Source organism: Pleurodeles waltl, chromosome 1_1 (genome assembly GCF_031143425.1).
Source record: "Pleurodeles waltl isolate 20211129_DDA chromosome 1_1, aPleWal1.hap1.20221129, whole genome shotgun sequence".
NCBI lineage: Eukaryota > Metazoa > Chordata > Amphibia > Caudata > Salamandridae > Pleurodeles > Pleurodeles waltl.
Genome location: NC_090436.1, coordinates 381,398,785 through 381,414,826, shown reverse-complemented (window position 1 = coordinate 381,414,826; position 16,042 = coordinate 381,398,785). Strand labels below are relative to the sequence as shown.

General features: G+C 42.9%; 1 protein-coding gene across 1 annotated transcript in view; it reads right to left on the bottom strand.

Moving 5' to 3' along the window:
* The window catches only part of LOC138264479 (uncharacterized), a 182,715-nt gene extending 166,976 nt beyond the window's left edge, over nt 1–15,739 (bottom strand). Inside the window, exon 1 of the mRNA XM_069212585.1 lies at nt 15,467–15,739. Within this exon, the coding sequence (XP_069068686.1) occupies nt 15,467–15,515 (49 nt within the window). The 5' untranslated portion in view covers nt 15,516–15,739. The remainder of the gene's footprint in view (nt 1–15,466) is intronic.
* Nucleotides 15,740–16,042: the final 303 nt, after the last annotated feature.

Sequence of the window (16,042 nt, the reverse complement as noted above, 5' to 3'; positions counted from 1 at the left end):
GTATGAATACTGTCTGTAATTCCTGCAATGGAAGAAAAGATGGTTAAAACAGGTTGCCAGTTTGTATTCTACCAGATGCATTGGAAGTGAAGTCTGCCAGATAATTACTTGGTCTGCCTGCTTCACGCCTGCCCTTTCAAATTTAGTTGTAACACTGTCTCAGATGTCTGCAATAGAAGATAAAACATTGTTAAAACACATGGTTATGTTCCAATTTCATAGATGCACCACAAAGAAAATCTAACAAATAGTTACCTTGTCTTTCTGCTTGTATTCATGTCTGCCCTTTCTAATCTACTATGAGTAGTACTGTCTAAGAAGCCTGCAAAAGAAGACAAAATGGTTGAAGTATGGTGTCATATTATAATACACAAAGTGCACCACAAGGGAAATCTACCAAATAATTACCTTGTCTTTCTGCTTCTACTCACGTGTGCCTGTTTAAATTTGTGTTACACTGTTTGAGATGCCTGCAAAGAATTAAAAATGGTTCTTAGATGCACCACAAGGAAAAACTAGCAACTAATAACCAGCTTTTTCTGCTACTACTCCCGTCTGCCTCTTCTGGTCTATGAGCTGTACTATCTGAGATGCCTGCAATAGAAGAAAAAGTGGTTAAATGTTGGTTAAAGCACGTTGTCATATTAATAAGTGCCAGGTGACCCAGAATGGGGTGTACCAAATATTTACCTGGTCCTTCTTCTACATACGCCAGCTCATTCAAATCTATACTTTGCACTGTCCGACCATCCTGTAAGAGAAGAAGAGGTGTGGATCATGAACTTGGTTTATCAGGAGTCCCCTAATCCCACCTGGAATGTCTACAGATTACCTGGTCTTCATGGGTACTCATGCCTGCCCATTCAAATCTAAATGTTTACCCTCTGCAATTGTAAGCAAGATATTTAGCTTAAGTTATAGGAGTTACAAACCCAATGTGCACGCCAGTTCCAGAGGCTCCACTAGAAAAAGCAACTGAAACGTGGGTTTTCAGTTTAGATGAACCCAGGTGAGGTCATGGTTCCATATTACCATCTGTTTAAAAACCGGCATCATGCATTAGACCTTCTGTGATGCAGCCTTTACAGGCCTCGAGAGATCTGCTCGCCCACTCGCTAGGACTAATCAATTTTTATATGGATGAGCTATTTTTCGGTCCTACTGACCCTTTTTGGTGAGCTGACAAAGAACAGGTATTCGGTTCATACAGAAACTGAATGAGCAAGAAAAGTGCCTTTAAATTTTGTTTTTATTTTGTCACGTTTGCTGTGAGTTCAAAGACAGAAGTCCAATGCTTATTTCTTCTTACAATTTGCTGATTTTTCATCCTGGAGTTTAGTGGTTACTTTTCTGTCTCTGACTGCAAAGTTAGAGTATTTTGTAAAGTGAACCTTCTGACAAACGTGATGTTCAGGGAGTGTGAAATGAAAAGCTGCAGGATGTCAGGTTTTTTTTCTAGCATACTTCATATAAATAGCTTGCAAATCAACTGTACAAATATTTTGAAATATATTTCAGTAGATTCTAAAGCACATTTTTGGTAATTCTGTGTGATGGAAACAATCATTTTAATAGGATCAAAACAAACCAGAACACTTTACTTGGTGATGTGCAAATGATAGACCTGGAATTTGTTCTGCATGAGTGGTTGAGGTAGGCAAACTAGAAACTTCATGGGGATGGGTGGGCCACATAAAAGTTTTTATCGCTAACATCCAGCATATTTAACGTGAAACCCCATTTCCTCACAATGGTACACAGGGCTTTGTGCCCAGAATATACTAACTCCTTCAGGCAGACATTGACACGGAGATATGTTTTTAATTATCCTAACTTTGTAGGTTATTATGTTAGAATGGTAATAAAAGAAGTAAGTATGACATAACCACAAGGAGACTCTGGAAATTGAAACTCAGTAAGGTGTGATATTCTAAACGGTTATGAGTGTTTCACAAGTGTAATATATGCTTTGTTGCTGCCATTTAACCTGAAACAGTGGCTGGGGTGGGGGACACTGGGGTAAGGTGGCTTGGAGTGGATTGGATTGAGGTGAGGTGCATTGGATTGGGGTGGGGTGAATTGGACTGAGTGGGGTGGACTGGATTGGAGTGGGTGGGTTGGAATGAGTGGGGTGGATTAGGGTGGAGTGGATGGATTGGAGTGATAGGGATGGGTTGGGAGGATTGAAGTGTCATGGACTGAAGTGGATTGGGTTGGGGTGAGTGGTTTGGATTGGAGTGGGCTGGATTGGATTGGGGTGAATTGGGGTGTACTGCACGATTATGTGTTAAACCACCATTTCAGAAATTACACATAATAAAGAAACAATGTCGCTTTGCAATACTGAGAAGAAGATGAGAAAAGTTTGAGAAAAGTGCCCATGACCAAAAACAAAAGAAAACATAAGTGCAAAGTGAGAAAAGATGACTTGCCAAAAATAAAAGAAAGTTAGCTCTAAAAAATAAACCTTTGCAATTTTATTTGTCAGTCACAAGCCAACTTTTTGCAGGGCATTAGAAGTTAAAAAGAACAAAATAGTATCTCAATCACGTCAGGAGCAGAGGAGGGGCACAGATTAAGTTGAATCAATCAGTGCTTGGTACCTGCTCCACACAGAGGAATGGAAATTATGCTTGGCTTCCAGGGACAAATTACAAGGCTGTAGAGAAGAGTGCCACACAAGCCAACAAATAGTAAGCAACAGGCAGGCTCCAAGCCCTTTAATGTACACAACAGAGTCTCCCAACCAAGACACAGGCGCTAGCACATGCATTCACAGGCTCGACCCTAAAAATGTAATCAGCAAAAAAAACAAAAAAAAAAGGAATTGCATTTCTTCCCCATTTCATGTACACACCTTGTCAGAATATAGTGAGGCAGGCTCACTGGAATTATTTTATTTATTTTTTCGATTAAAAAAATTAGACCATTAAAATACAATAAAACAATCATACATAACAATGATAAAAACTTGTAGCCAACATTTGAATAAATACTGTTAGTGCATTCCTTAAAACTAAAACCGATAACGTAATCGATTTGTAGATACACTAAAACAATCATACATGGCAATAATAAAAACTTATGTCCATCATTCGAATAAATACAGTTAATACATTCCATAAAACTGAAACCGGTAACATGATCGATTTGTGGACTGATACATTTCTTATCATATCAATATATAATTAATAAGATGCCATGCCAACTGAACTAAAAATTCATCGATATGGACTAATAAGGCCTTAACTTCACACAAGAGAGACCTAGTGATCCGAGAGTTTTTCTAAAAACCACACAATAATTAAGTGAAATTCCCATTAGAGTTAAGATACATGACACGTCTAAGTGTTAAAAAGAGAAAATAGATATATCTAATTAAAATCCTCATCCATAGACAAAAGAATACCTGACCGGCTTAGAGCCCCAGGGCTAAGGTGAACCTATGACGAATGGACCAAGCTACAGACAGATATTTGGTAACTGAGCTTACAACCAGTGTGGATGTATCATATTTGCATATTCTGAAAGCATTAGCTCGGTCCTGCAGTAGTAAGACTTTACACAGAGGAATGATCCACCTCCCTCTGGAGCTCTTGTATAGGGGGCAGAAGATCAGCACATGCTCAGTTGTTTCCTTGCATTGGTGACAAAATATACATCTATCAGTCGTGGGATTGGTTGTTGACCAACGGGCCGTAAAGCTATTAACGGGCAAAGTGCCGTATCTTAGCTGGAGAAATAAAGAGCGGGCACGTGCAAGTATAGGGAGGTCCATGAGGTTCTCGGGCCGGGGTTCATGTTTGACTTGCAAAAATTCTACTGTTAACCTGCCCATCCCATTACGGTGGAAAAGCTCTTCGTTGGTTTTCTCCCAATATCTCCCTTTGACAAGTTGTCTAGCGTTAGCAGGGATCAACTCGGGGTACTTCCAATAGTGAGGGAAACCTAGTTTATCCCAGGCAGATTTCGTCTTCTTCAGCCAAAGGATTTTTTCCCATCCCTGTGAGGATATTATAAGTTCTCTTATTGCCACCCTGAATGGTTCAAGTTCGTCAGTTTTCCATAAACGGATCCAGTATAAAAGCGGTCTCAGACCCGCTGTGGCTTTGATGCTGTTTAATCCTAAATCGAGTCTGAGAGGGGTCATTGGTGTGCCCTTCCCTAACCTGGATATGTGTCTAAGGAAGTGATTTTCTTTGGTTTGTAAAATATCCAATTTTCTGTGGGAACCCCAAAGTTCTGCTCCGTACAGGGCCGCAGCACAGATTTGGACTTTATAAATCTCAGAGATTGGATTCAAGGGGGGGCTCGCTGCAGTTCTAGCCTTGCGCACTAATGCCACACCTCTTTGGCTTATAATGAGTGCCCCTTTACCAAATAGCAGCCTCCCAACTGCCAGAGTCCGTTAGCCTAATGCCTAAATAATCGAACTCTGAGACTCTGTCCAGCGGAATTGAATTCATTACAATTCTTGCACGTAATCTTTTTCTTGAGGCACTATATACCATAAATTTTGTTTTCTTAGCATTAACATCCAACCCGTAGTCTCTACAGAAGACACAGAATTGATTAACCAAATTTTGAATTCCCATCGGTGATTTGGCTAGCAGGATAGTGTTGTCCGCATATAGCAGACACAGTATTTTCTTCCCAGCCAGCTTGGGCGAATCGTTGGTGCAATTCTCTAAATACTGAATACAATTATTTATGTATAGGAGAAAGAGGGTAGGGGCTAGAACACAACCTTGTCTGACTCCTCTTTTGATAGCTACAGGGTCTGTCAGTTTGCCGCCCTTACCACACCTAATTTGTGCGTAGGTATTCTCGTGCAATCGAACAATGAGTTTCAGGAGGCCTATAGGAACACCCATATTGGATAGTGTCAACCATAGCAAGTTCCTGGGGACCAAATCAAATGCAGCTCTGAGGTCAATGAAAACCACACACAGATTACCCCCCCCAGGTCCACATTCTTCCATTTGATTGCCAGGAACCTCAGGGCTTGATCTATGGTGCTGACTGCGGGTCTGAACTCTGCCTGTAGATCGGATATAGCTTCGGACTCTGAAATCAATTTGTCAAGATGGAACAAAACTTGCTTTGCAAAACATTTTTTGGGAGTTGTCAAGAAGACATATAATACGGTAATTGGCAGGATCATTGGGACTGCCTTTTTGAAGATGGGAACTATCTCGGCCCCTTTCCAAGAGGGTGGGACAGGTGCTCCTGCCACAACTGCATTACATGTTAAATTTAAGTAAGGGGCCCATATATCATGTCTTGTCTTATATAAGTCGCCCGGGATCTTATCAGGACCCGGGGCCTTTCCCCAATTCAGTGAAATTATTGCAGCTCTAGTTTCAGCTAGAGTGAATTTGATCGGGGTGGCCCCGGAAATCGAGCTATCGTCAAGGTTCCTAGAGGTAGCTTCGGATGGCCCTTCATATAGTCGACCAAAATGCTCAGCCCACACTGCAGAGAGGATTGAGGTACCAGGCGGGGGGATGAATCTCTACTGTCATCTGCTATCAATTTCCAGAACCTGGAAATATCGTTTACTTTTGCAGTCTCCAGGACAGCTACCCATCTGGCCTCCTCCCAGCTCCTGCGCGCCCTACGACATTCCTGTTTGTAGTCCTTCCTTGCTTGTCTTATATGCTCTGCATGACTCTCTTTCAGTGTTCTCAATAGCTTACGCTGGGCTTCCCTGCATGTGTTGCTAAACCACCTTGCACTGTACTTTTTCCTAGGTTTACTAATAATCTCTTTTGTGAGAAGGTACTTTAAAGAGTTGAACAGTTCAGTGTGAGCTGCTAAAAGCCCGTCAACGTCCTCTAGATGCAAAAGCATGTGCTCCATTTGGTCTGCTAATAAATTGTATATTAATGAAAGGGAACCAGAGGAGGTAATAACAGACTCCCATTTGACATTACGTCTATTATTTGTCAGGGCGAGCTGTTGTGCATATGCCTTAGTGTGGGGAACTTCAAGCGAAGGCAGCAGACCCCTAGTCAATAAGATCAGTGGATCGTGGTCACTCTCTTCATGTTCTTGCACCCTCATGTCAGACATATGGCCCCACAGACGGATGTCAAATAAAATATAATCGATCTGACTCCTGTGAGCACCACGCCTAAAGTTGAAGTACAAGTTGCCATCTGAACGGGAGCGACCATTGCAAGCTCGGAGACCATGTGTTAATGTAATATCAGCAACTTGGTGCACTATTCTATTCAATCTGGGTCTTTTACTTGACACTAACTGAGGGATGCTCCAATAGGCGTCCTCTTCTTTATATAACTCTTGGACCAAAGGGTAGGACTCGAAGGTAAAGTTAAAGTACCCTGCAATTAAGATGAAATAGGATGAAATGTTGCTATGAAGAAAGCTGTCCAGTATGGTCAGAGCGTCAGAATCATAATTACTGCCACACTCCTGTTATACAGTAGATATTGATTATTAGTAAAGATCTCTCCCTGAGGGTCGATACTAGTAAGGCCTGTAAATCAGGGCAGCTCATATCTACAACCTCAACCTTACACCTTAGAGAACAGCTTAGCCATATAAGTAGCCCGCCCGATGGTCTCCCAGAAGACGCCTTACGCGCTGCAACCCAGTAGCTTTTAAAGCCTGATCTATATTTGGGCCCCAATGCCCATGTTTCTTGGAATAGACATATCTGATGTTCGTCTATAAATTGGCCCCATCCTGGAATTTGCATTTTGCTCCCCAGCCCTGCTATGTTCCAACTAAGAACAGTATCAAATGCGTCTGTTTTTTCTTGCCAAGTTTTACCCGGGGGTTGCGCTCTGATAGGGGGAATACAGCTTAAAATCTTGGTGTCCCCCATGATCATGACTTGACCCTTTTCTTTCTTACCCTGTGGATTACTCACCCGCTAGGTACGAAAACAGTCATATTCATGTCCAATAGCTTGACAGGAGAAATAGACCCAGGATTGCAGGATCCCCCCCTCCTCACTGGTTCCAAAGACGATATTCTCACTAATTCTCGGAATACAGGGATCTGTCAGAGTGGATGGTATGAATGGAGTAAGTCCACTAGGAACTGGGTAGACGATATGCTCAGTCTCATAGCAACTCATTCCTGCTCCCCGTAGTCCATCACTGAGTCAATCTACCTCAGAGAGAGAGGTTGAGGTAGGTCTACGACCTGACTCGGGGGCAGACTGTGGCTGGATGCCGGGGTAGACTCTGTGCGCCATTAACGGCTCACTATTAGCAGCTGTGGCTGCTGGGGGATAGAACACTTGCAATCTACAAAGGGAAACTTCCCCTGCTGTAGGATAGGGTCTGTGAACATTTAAAGAGAGCTGCTGGACAAGAGCTGGTGAATTAAAATTAATAACAATACAGCCCCCTGTGCCGAGGTTCTCCAACGATCCCACCCACCTCACCCTCCTCACCATCAGTATCAAAGGTATCATATGAAATGCAAACCTAGCATTTACATGTAGCCAATGTATGACCTTGTTTTTCAGTTCAGTGAAAGATTCCGGGGTGTTGGTTTTGAGTTCAGGCACATTAGTGATAACAAGAACGTATAGCATGAATCCGGTGGAAGATGTAACACTCTTGATCTAGTCCCGCCGTTGATCTGCACCGACTTCGGAAGGCCTGATTGAGAATGCTCATAAATGGAATTAGCTGCACTAACATTTGCTGCAATATCCTTATAAAAAGCAGGGCCTCCAGATCCTTTTGAGAGAGGGGCGGGGACCTTAGGATGCTTATCCTTTGAGATGTTAACCGCTCTGTCAAGTGAGTCCCCCTCGTGGTTCTTGGAAAGGATAAGACCCTTGCTCGTTAATGCGGAAAGTCTGGCATCACTGACGCAAGGCTGACTCAAATGGGAGGGGTGAGAGTAAGATTGAAATTCTGCAGGGGGAGGAGATGCCGGCAACTGGGTCTTAATAAGCCCTTCCAATTTCTCCTCAATCGCTTGGAGACGGGCTACTATAGGGTGAAGCATCTTGGTAAACACTTCTTTTATGGATTCCATTATACAATCAATTGCCGGTCGTCCATTTACACTTTCTTGGGGAATTGTAATATCATCATTACCAGAAACCAAGCCCGGATTATGGGAGCTCGAAATACAGGTTCGTTTATTCCTTATAATAGACTCCCTTCGTTTCCTTTTCCCTTTGTTATTGGAATTGACAATAATTTGTGACCCACCTTTAGCAGAATCGATACAGAAAGAGCAGTGGAATCATCCGGAGTTTCAACTGGGTGCTCCTGAGGGTTTCTGGAGGGGATAATGGGAGGGGTGGTCGGTCCAGACTGTAAGTCTAATGACTGAAGTGGCTGTGGGGCTTGACAGCTAGGGGTTGAGGGTGCAGGGGCAGATAAGTGACGCTGGACCATTTCTATCTCTTTTTCTAGTGCTCCAACGGCCTTTTGAAGAAATCCATATAGGGTTTTGTTGTTCTCATGCTTATCTTGAGCTCCCGCCCCCTTCCATCTGCCCATCTTTTCCTCTTATTTCAGACCAACTGCGTACTTTTCTACAAACCCCTCACTCGAACACTTGGTAAAAATGCAGTTGGCCCCTCTAATCCCACCGGCTGTGGCCCTACTGGCACACTACAATGGAACCCCTCACCTGGAGTGAACTTAAAACTCCTCAGACCCAGCTATTGTAGGTCAAGGTTAGCGATGCTGGGCACAAAGATGAAGAAATAAAGAGGAATGGGACGGCCCGGCCTCCTCCGGTCGCAGACGGGTGCAGGATTGGCTCGCCTGCACTTGGCCCAGGCTTTGCCCGGGAGCGTCCCGCGGGAGCGGGCGCGCATTCAGTTTTAAAGGGGGCTCGTCTCCCGCCCCTGCCGCCTTGCTCCAATCAGCGCGTCCTGCGGGAGCAGGTGCGCGTTCAGTTTTAAAGGGGGCTCGTATCCCGCCCCTGCCGCCTTGCTCCAATCAGCGCATCCCGCGGAAACGGGCACGCGTTCAGTTTTGAAGGGGGCTCGTCTCCCGCCCCTGCCACCTTGCTCCAATCAGCGCATCCCGCGGGAGCGGGCGCGCGTTCAGTTTTAAAGGGGGCTCGTCTCCCGCCCCTGACGCCTTGCTCCAATCAGCACGTCCCGCGGGCGCGCGTTCAGTTTTAAAGGGGGCTCGTCTCCCGCCCCTGCCACCTTGCTCCAATCAGCGCGTCCCTGGATTTATGTGGTACGGGAGGGACTAATTATATGCCAGAGATGAGTAAATTATGCAGCAAGGAAAGGCACACTATGCAGCATAATGCAGCTCATTTTGTAATAGCATTATAATCAACAGAAAGGTGATAAGAACAGCCTTCCACTGTGCATCTTCATGTGTCGGTGCATTTTAGTAACATTTGAACCATTTGAACCAATTGCATAATTTTAGTGGCCCTGAATATAGTGCATCTTACAAACTGATGTCACTGTGGGGGCTCAACAAACAGACAAAATTAAGGCGTAGTTTTCTTAGTCCCAGGATCGCTAATGCGGACAGTGACTTCAGCCTGTCCATAACCCTAGGAATTCCTCACAATAACCAGCTACCTAATCTGTGACCTAAAGTACAGAGTACAGCATTTGGCACCTATCCTTCTTGTGTTCTCCAGTTTTGCAGCATGTTATTAAGGCTAGGCATTCTGATTATCCATAGTGCGGTTCCAAATCAGTCAATTAGAAGGACTGTTTATAAAAACAAATAACCCAGTTCAGAAAGCACTGTAGTTATAGAAGCGCAAACGTTTCTAAGAAAATATCTAAAAAAGTAATAGCCAAAAGCATATTTCCATCCCAAACTGTAAACCCCTTATATTTATCGCCCTTTCTTTATAGTCTTTAAATCATACGGTCCAAGCCTTGAGGGCGCCAGAGTCTTTAAGAAAGAAAACAATTGCAGTGCCATCTTAACAGCTGTGCACAAGTTATTACAAGCAGCAGGGGTAAAACACAACCAGGGAAATAAAGCACGAGTGACATTGTAAGAAAAGAGAGACATCATCCTCTTCTCCAAATGGTGACTTTTCCAAATTGGAATAGCGGAAGTGACGTCATATTCTAGATGACCACACATGACGTTAAATGTCATTACATTTTTAAACACTTTGTCAAAGCTTGTAATCTGAAGAGGATCCTCCTTTTGTGTTTTTGTTAATTACAGGGATTCGTCTGTAACTCTAATTCCATCATCATCAACTCCACTATCCTCTTTTCCTTGTTCTTTTGCTTACTATGCAATGCTTCATTTTCCCTTCATTTGGCCTTGTGCTGCACATTTCCCTTACTACACCATTCAAAGAAAGGAAAGTTTTGTTTTTTTAACATGCTAGGAATCACTTGCACTCCAAAAACCACTGAAAGGGCAACGTTTGATATTTTTTTTAATCTTGTTTTGTTTTCTGGTATGGCTTTTTTTCACAGAACTGCCAATAAGCATCCTATACTAGCCTGACAAAATGTAGACCATCATCCACACTTAGCAAAATTGCAGCATGTGAAGATCGGGGAACTTTAATATAATGTGCAACAGACAGGCTGTGGGACAGTTACATTTGCTGTTCTTTCACAAGATAAAAAATTGAAAACACTAGAAAAGAAGAATGCAACTAGGTTCCAGTGTAGCACGTGATTTCTCTACAGCCACCCACCTGCAGTACTTCCACATTATCTTAACTCTAGCACGGCTCATCATAAAATGCCAGCATTTCAGAAGAGGCAGATTTAAAAAAAATATAATCATGAGAATGTATTTCTCCCACTCATTTCTATGAAAGCAGAGGCAATTTCCGGCGCAAAACAGCTATTATAAAGCCATTTTATCCTTTGAAAACATGGAGCCTTCCGCCTGAATCATGGTCTATTGGCATGTATACTCCATTCAGCCGTAACTAAGATGCAGGGTTGAAGGTTCAGTGTCAATCCTGCTGCGCTAAGCTTCAAAACCGGGCAAGCTTTAATGGGACAGAACAGCGTATGGTACTAACTGCCACATCTCCATAAGAGCACACCAGTTGATGTAAATTCTAGCAAAGGTTAAAACGTCACTCGTTCTGCCTTTCAAACATGTCCTTCAATAAGTTGCCTTGATTTATATAGTACAAGTGTCTTGCGCTGAAAATAAATGTTCACAGTTTACCAAGGAGCCGAAAAATAAAAATTTGTTTTTCAAATCTCTTAAATGCAGGACACAAGTCCTAAAAGAATAAGAGGTGGGGGGACTAACCAAGTGGGGCAGTATACAAGTGACATCATGGTGAATGATATCACAGATTGTTGTTTCCGGTGCAGAGCACTGGCACTTATTTTTGAGGGCCGGCACTTATTTTTCTTACTCAAGCATTTACTGTGAGTAAAAGACAAAATGGGAAAAATGGAGGAAGAGAAAAAACAAAAAAGCATCACAATGGGAGAAAACAGAAAGCTGCAAGAGTGAGATGAAGGGGCAGGGACTGGCTTTAAATTGTTTGAAGAGGCCCGAGATGGCTTGAGGATCATGCTGCCTTAGTATTCCGTGTTCGCACATTTAGTTGCGGCAGCCGCATGTTTAAGAGGAGGGCTTTGGGCACTGGCACGTTTTTTATTTACAAATTACGCACTGGAGAGAACACAATGCCCTCAGCACTGTAGTCAAAATAAACATTTTATCTAGCAAGCGATCACCCCAAGCTGTATAAGCCAGCCAGCCTGCTGATAAGCATGATTTATTGCCCTGAATGCTGCCCGATGCCCTCCAGCCAGAAGAAGCTAAATTCCGTGACCTGCTGTAACTCTGAAGCCCTGAAAAATCACAAACGTTATTCAGTGATTTCTCCTCAGGGTGGACTGCCGCTAATTGTCCTGTGCTGCTGCAAAAAGAGCATATTTTCATGCTGCTTGCTTTTTAAATGCAGCACTGACGAACGGTTTTACGCTCTCGCGTGATGCAGGCTGTGACGTAGTAGGAAATTGCGTGCTTTGCAAACGTGTCTGCGCAGTGGAGAAAGGCATGGTGTGCGCACCTTAAAGGGAACATTGGTCCCTGGGTCGGTGGGGGACTATTGGGCCTCCCAAACTTACTAAAAGCATTTTTGCCCCGGGGGTAGTGGTCCCCTGGGCACAGAGGGGACACGAGATCCCCCGCTCATATTTCATTATAGCCCCAGGGAGGTGGTGATCTTCGGGGCCTCCCCCACTTATTAAAAGCATTTTTGCCCCGGTGGGCAGTGATCCCTAGGGTGCAGGGGGGGCAGGAGATCTCCCCCCTATTAAAAAGAAAAGAGTTCCCCCAGGACCTGGCCCACCCAGGACCTTAGTTAAGAAAAAGCACGGGAGCCCAAGCTTTTTTTTTTTTTTTTACCGCAGATTTGCAACCCTGGTGCAAATCACAGTAAAAATGTTTTTAAAATATGCTTTTTAGCCCTGAGGGGGTCCTTTGGGACCTCAGCACCAGAGCTAAGGGGTCAGGGTGTTCGTACCTTGGTCCCTTTTGTAGTTTTATTCTTTTTTTTCTGGGACTCGGCTTCAACCGAGTCCCAAGATGGCTGCCAACATGTCAACAGCTTCCTTGTTAAAGTGTTGGCAGTCAATCAGATCTCAGCACAACATCTGAAGGAGTCGGGAATCCTTTGTGTTCCTAGATATAAAAATGTGGATTTTCTTTCATTTCTCTAAAACTACTGAATTAATTTACACCAAAACAACAAAATCTCGTTTTCTGGAACAGGATCTGCCAATCTGTAAAATTTGGTATAATTCCATCCAGTAGTCTTCGTGCTATCGCTGTTCAAAATCCCTATGGAAAAATGAATGGGGAAAAGGTGTTTTGGGACCCCCCCCCCCTTTTTCCAAGATGGACCACCCCAAAACTTTACAGACAGCAGCTCAAGTGAGCGTCGTATTTTCTTGGAAGATTTTGTGAAGATTCATCAAGGGGCGCCAAAGTTATTCGCCAAACAAAAAATGCTTTTCCTATAGAAACTTGGTCCTAACTATAACTACCTAATGGCGACCTCCACTAGGTTATATATATGTATATAATCCCTTACTTACACAGTTTCTGCATGTATTGTTCTGTTACTTCGTAATCCACACCCCCTGGAGGATTATAGCTTGAAGAGCAATGAAGGTGTAAAGGTAAGTTGGGCGGGGTTCCATAATGTTGTTCATTGAGCTCTACGCTTTTTAGTTTGTATGCAGCTCCATTAGCCAATCTCATTGACTCCTTTGGTTTTCAAGTTTATTTTTACACAGATTATACTCAAATTATGTTGAGTTTAGAAGAAGTACAGGACTTTTCTCTCCTGGGCCAATTTAAATGCTGCTTGCAGTCTGTGAATGGCTGGATGAACACCACTTTACTAAGGCTTAAGACTGAGGTCCCGGCCGTAGGCAACCTCTTCATTTGTTCCACCAAAAGCTGCCTGTCCTACTCCTACTTCCAGTGCCCACAATATACGGAGTAATCTTTGACACCAAACTGTCTTTAAGTACATATTAATAAATTAACTACCACCTGTTTTTTATCAAAAAGGCCTCGAGGAAATTGATGCTTTTTTTGCCTAGTTCTTTAGAGAAAACTTTGGTTCAATCCCTCATTACTTGCAGGTTAGACTATTGCAACTCTCTGTTTATAAGACTTTCTACACTTTTTTGTAGGTTCTAACTTATACAGAATGTGGCAGCCGGATTCATTTTAGATCATCGCAAATATACCAGGATTTCTTTTCATCTTTCAACACTTCATTGGCTCCCTGTATGGAAACAACGTCTTTTCAAGGCTCTCGGTTTCTACCATAAATATTTACATTGGTCTGTTCCTAGAAGTTATGACATCTTTGTTCGCTTGATATTTACTTGTCAGATCATTTCGTTCCAGCTTTTTACATCTCGCAAGCATTCCAAAATTGAGCAGGATGCATACTGACAGATGTGCTTTGTCTGTTTTTATTGCCCAGGCTGGAACAATCTTCCAACAACCATGTGTGCCGAATTTCATCTGCTGCGTTTTTGCACATTATTGAAAACTCACCTTTTTCAGTTATAAGTCGGATATTTTCTCCTACTTTGACAGTACCAGGACACCCTGGTGGTTATTTGCACGCTTTATGAAACTAAATCAAATTAAATTGAACCTAAAGTTCAACAAATCACAGTCTTTTTCCCTATTCCTCTTTCAGAGCCCCTCCTACCACACCTGAGCCAAGTGATCAAAGATGAAGCTCCCATGGGACATTGATAATACTAGTTCTAGAAATGAACAGGTTATATGGTGCCAAAAATATAGATCATGCAGGGAAAGAATCTGGAAACAGCCAGGAGAAATACCCAGGAAAATGTTCACACAAAAGATGACAGACCTGTGGTGGGACACCTATATATGAAAGAAACACATCAAACTCTGTGGACGGGGCCATCCGCAGTATGGTCGTGACAAGACTGCAGCTATGCTTGCTTTCTTGTTCAAGTGGAAGTGGCCCATCCTGCTCTCAAGGCAGCTCCCTGGCCTGTAGCTCACTGAGACAATTGCAGTCAATCCGGACTTGCTGCCTTTTGCTTAATGTTGACTCAATAAAACGAGCCATTGTAAAGGAAAAAATGTTTTCTTTCCTCACTCTCCCATCTTCTATCACAAAGTTTCTTTGTGAAATGATGTCTTTTTAGGTTGCCATTGCCACAAGATGACCTTTTTAAGTTCTTCCATTTTCCTGGTTTTCCACTCTTTCCAGCAAAACTAGTAAATGCTTTATTCATTTGTCGAAGCAGTGGAGCTCACATGATCAAGACTGATGTAAGCATATCTGTGTAATAATATCACCTTGCATTTGATCACGTTTGGCTGTGGGACTGTACCTGAAAAAGACTGATCTTATAAAATCTAAATGTCTAAATGTATGTAATACATTGTATTGCTTTGTGTGATGAGTGTACGCTGCTTTCAGTTTAGATTTGTATGGATATTCTTAAATTCGAACAAAATATTTTGTTACTGGAATAATATTCTCTAATTTTATGTTTATTTTAACCTATTAAAATAAATTGGGTGACTTACTCTCACAATCGGTCAAAATGAATACAGTCTGCTGCCATTTTGATACGCAGTGACGCAGCCGGGAGCAGATTGGTGGCCATAAAATACTAGGGTGCTTGACCCGATATTACGTAACAGTTCCTATTCTCATAAAACGGGTGTGGTAAGTAACGCACGAGCATTTTTACTGTTGTATAATTTTCATCTACCTTGTTTTCATTTGTTTGAGTCATACCACCTTGCATATCCCACAACACTGGATCAAAAATTATTTTTTTAAATGGTTACATAAAAATGTTCTCTTGCCACACAATGCTACAAAAGTACGGTTACAAAAAATGACGATAAAATGTGTTTTCTCTAGCGACTGGTCTTGTTGAAATTCGAAATAAAGATACGTCTCTCTTTTCATATTGTTGCCTGGGGGCTCGTTTTTGTGCTTATTGTGCAGTACTCACCGTAAATCGGCCTCTGGTTGAAAGTGACTTTCTTTTTTGAGTTACTCATTCTTCTTGGTACACTGGGCAGTGGCTGGGGAAATCCCGCCGCCAGGTCAGGGGTCAGGGTTGTCCAGCTGCTCTTCCTGTTGGCGGCATCCGACTGGCTTGTAGTACCCCTTGCATCTTCTTTGATCTCTTTATTTTAATTTTCTATCTCAATTTCTTTTCCTCCGTACGCACGTGTACACTGGAAGCTGGTTTCTGGCGTGGTAAGCACGTAATCGTGCTGTGTTTGGTTTCCAGTTCCCTGGGCGAGGCAGGTAAACCCGTTGCTACGAGAAGTGGGAAGACGCTGGCATATGATTACCAGCATCGCGATGCCTGGGTAGTGCAGCTTTGGATAGATTTGAACGAGAAATCAATCATTTTCGAAAACAAAACTTATAACTGTTTGTGCTAAATCGCTGGTGGCTTTCTAGCTCGGAATACTGTGACTGATATATTTACAGCCCCACTCGCTTGTCACCATGCCGCCAAACCACGCAAGCTCTATAGCAGGGGGTCGTGTTATCTTTCTGGTCTGAGAGAAGCCTG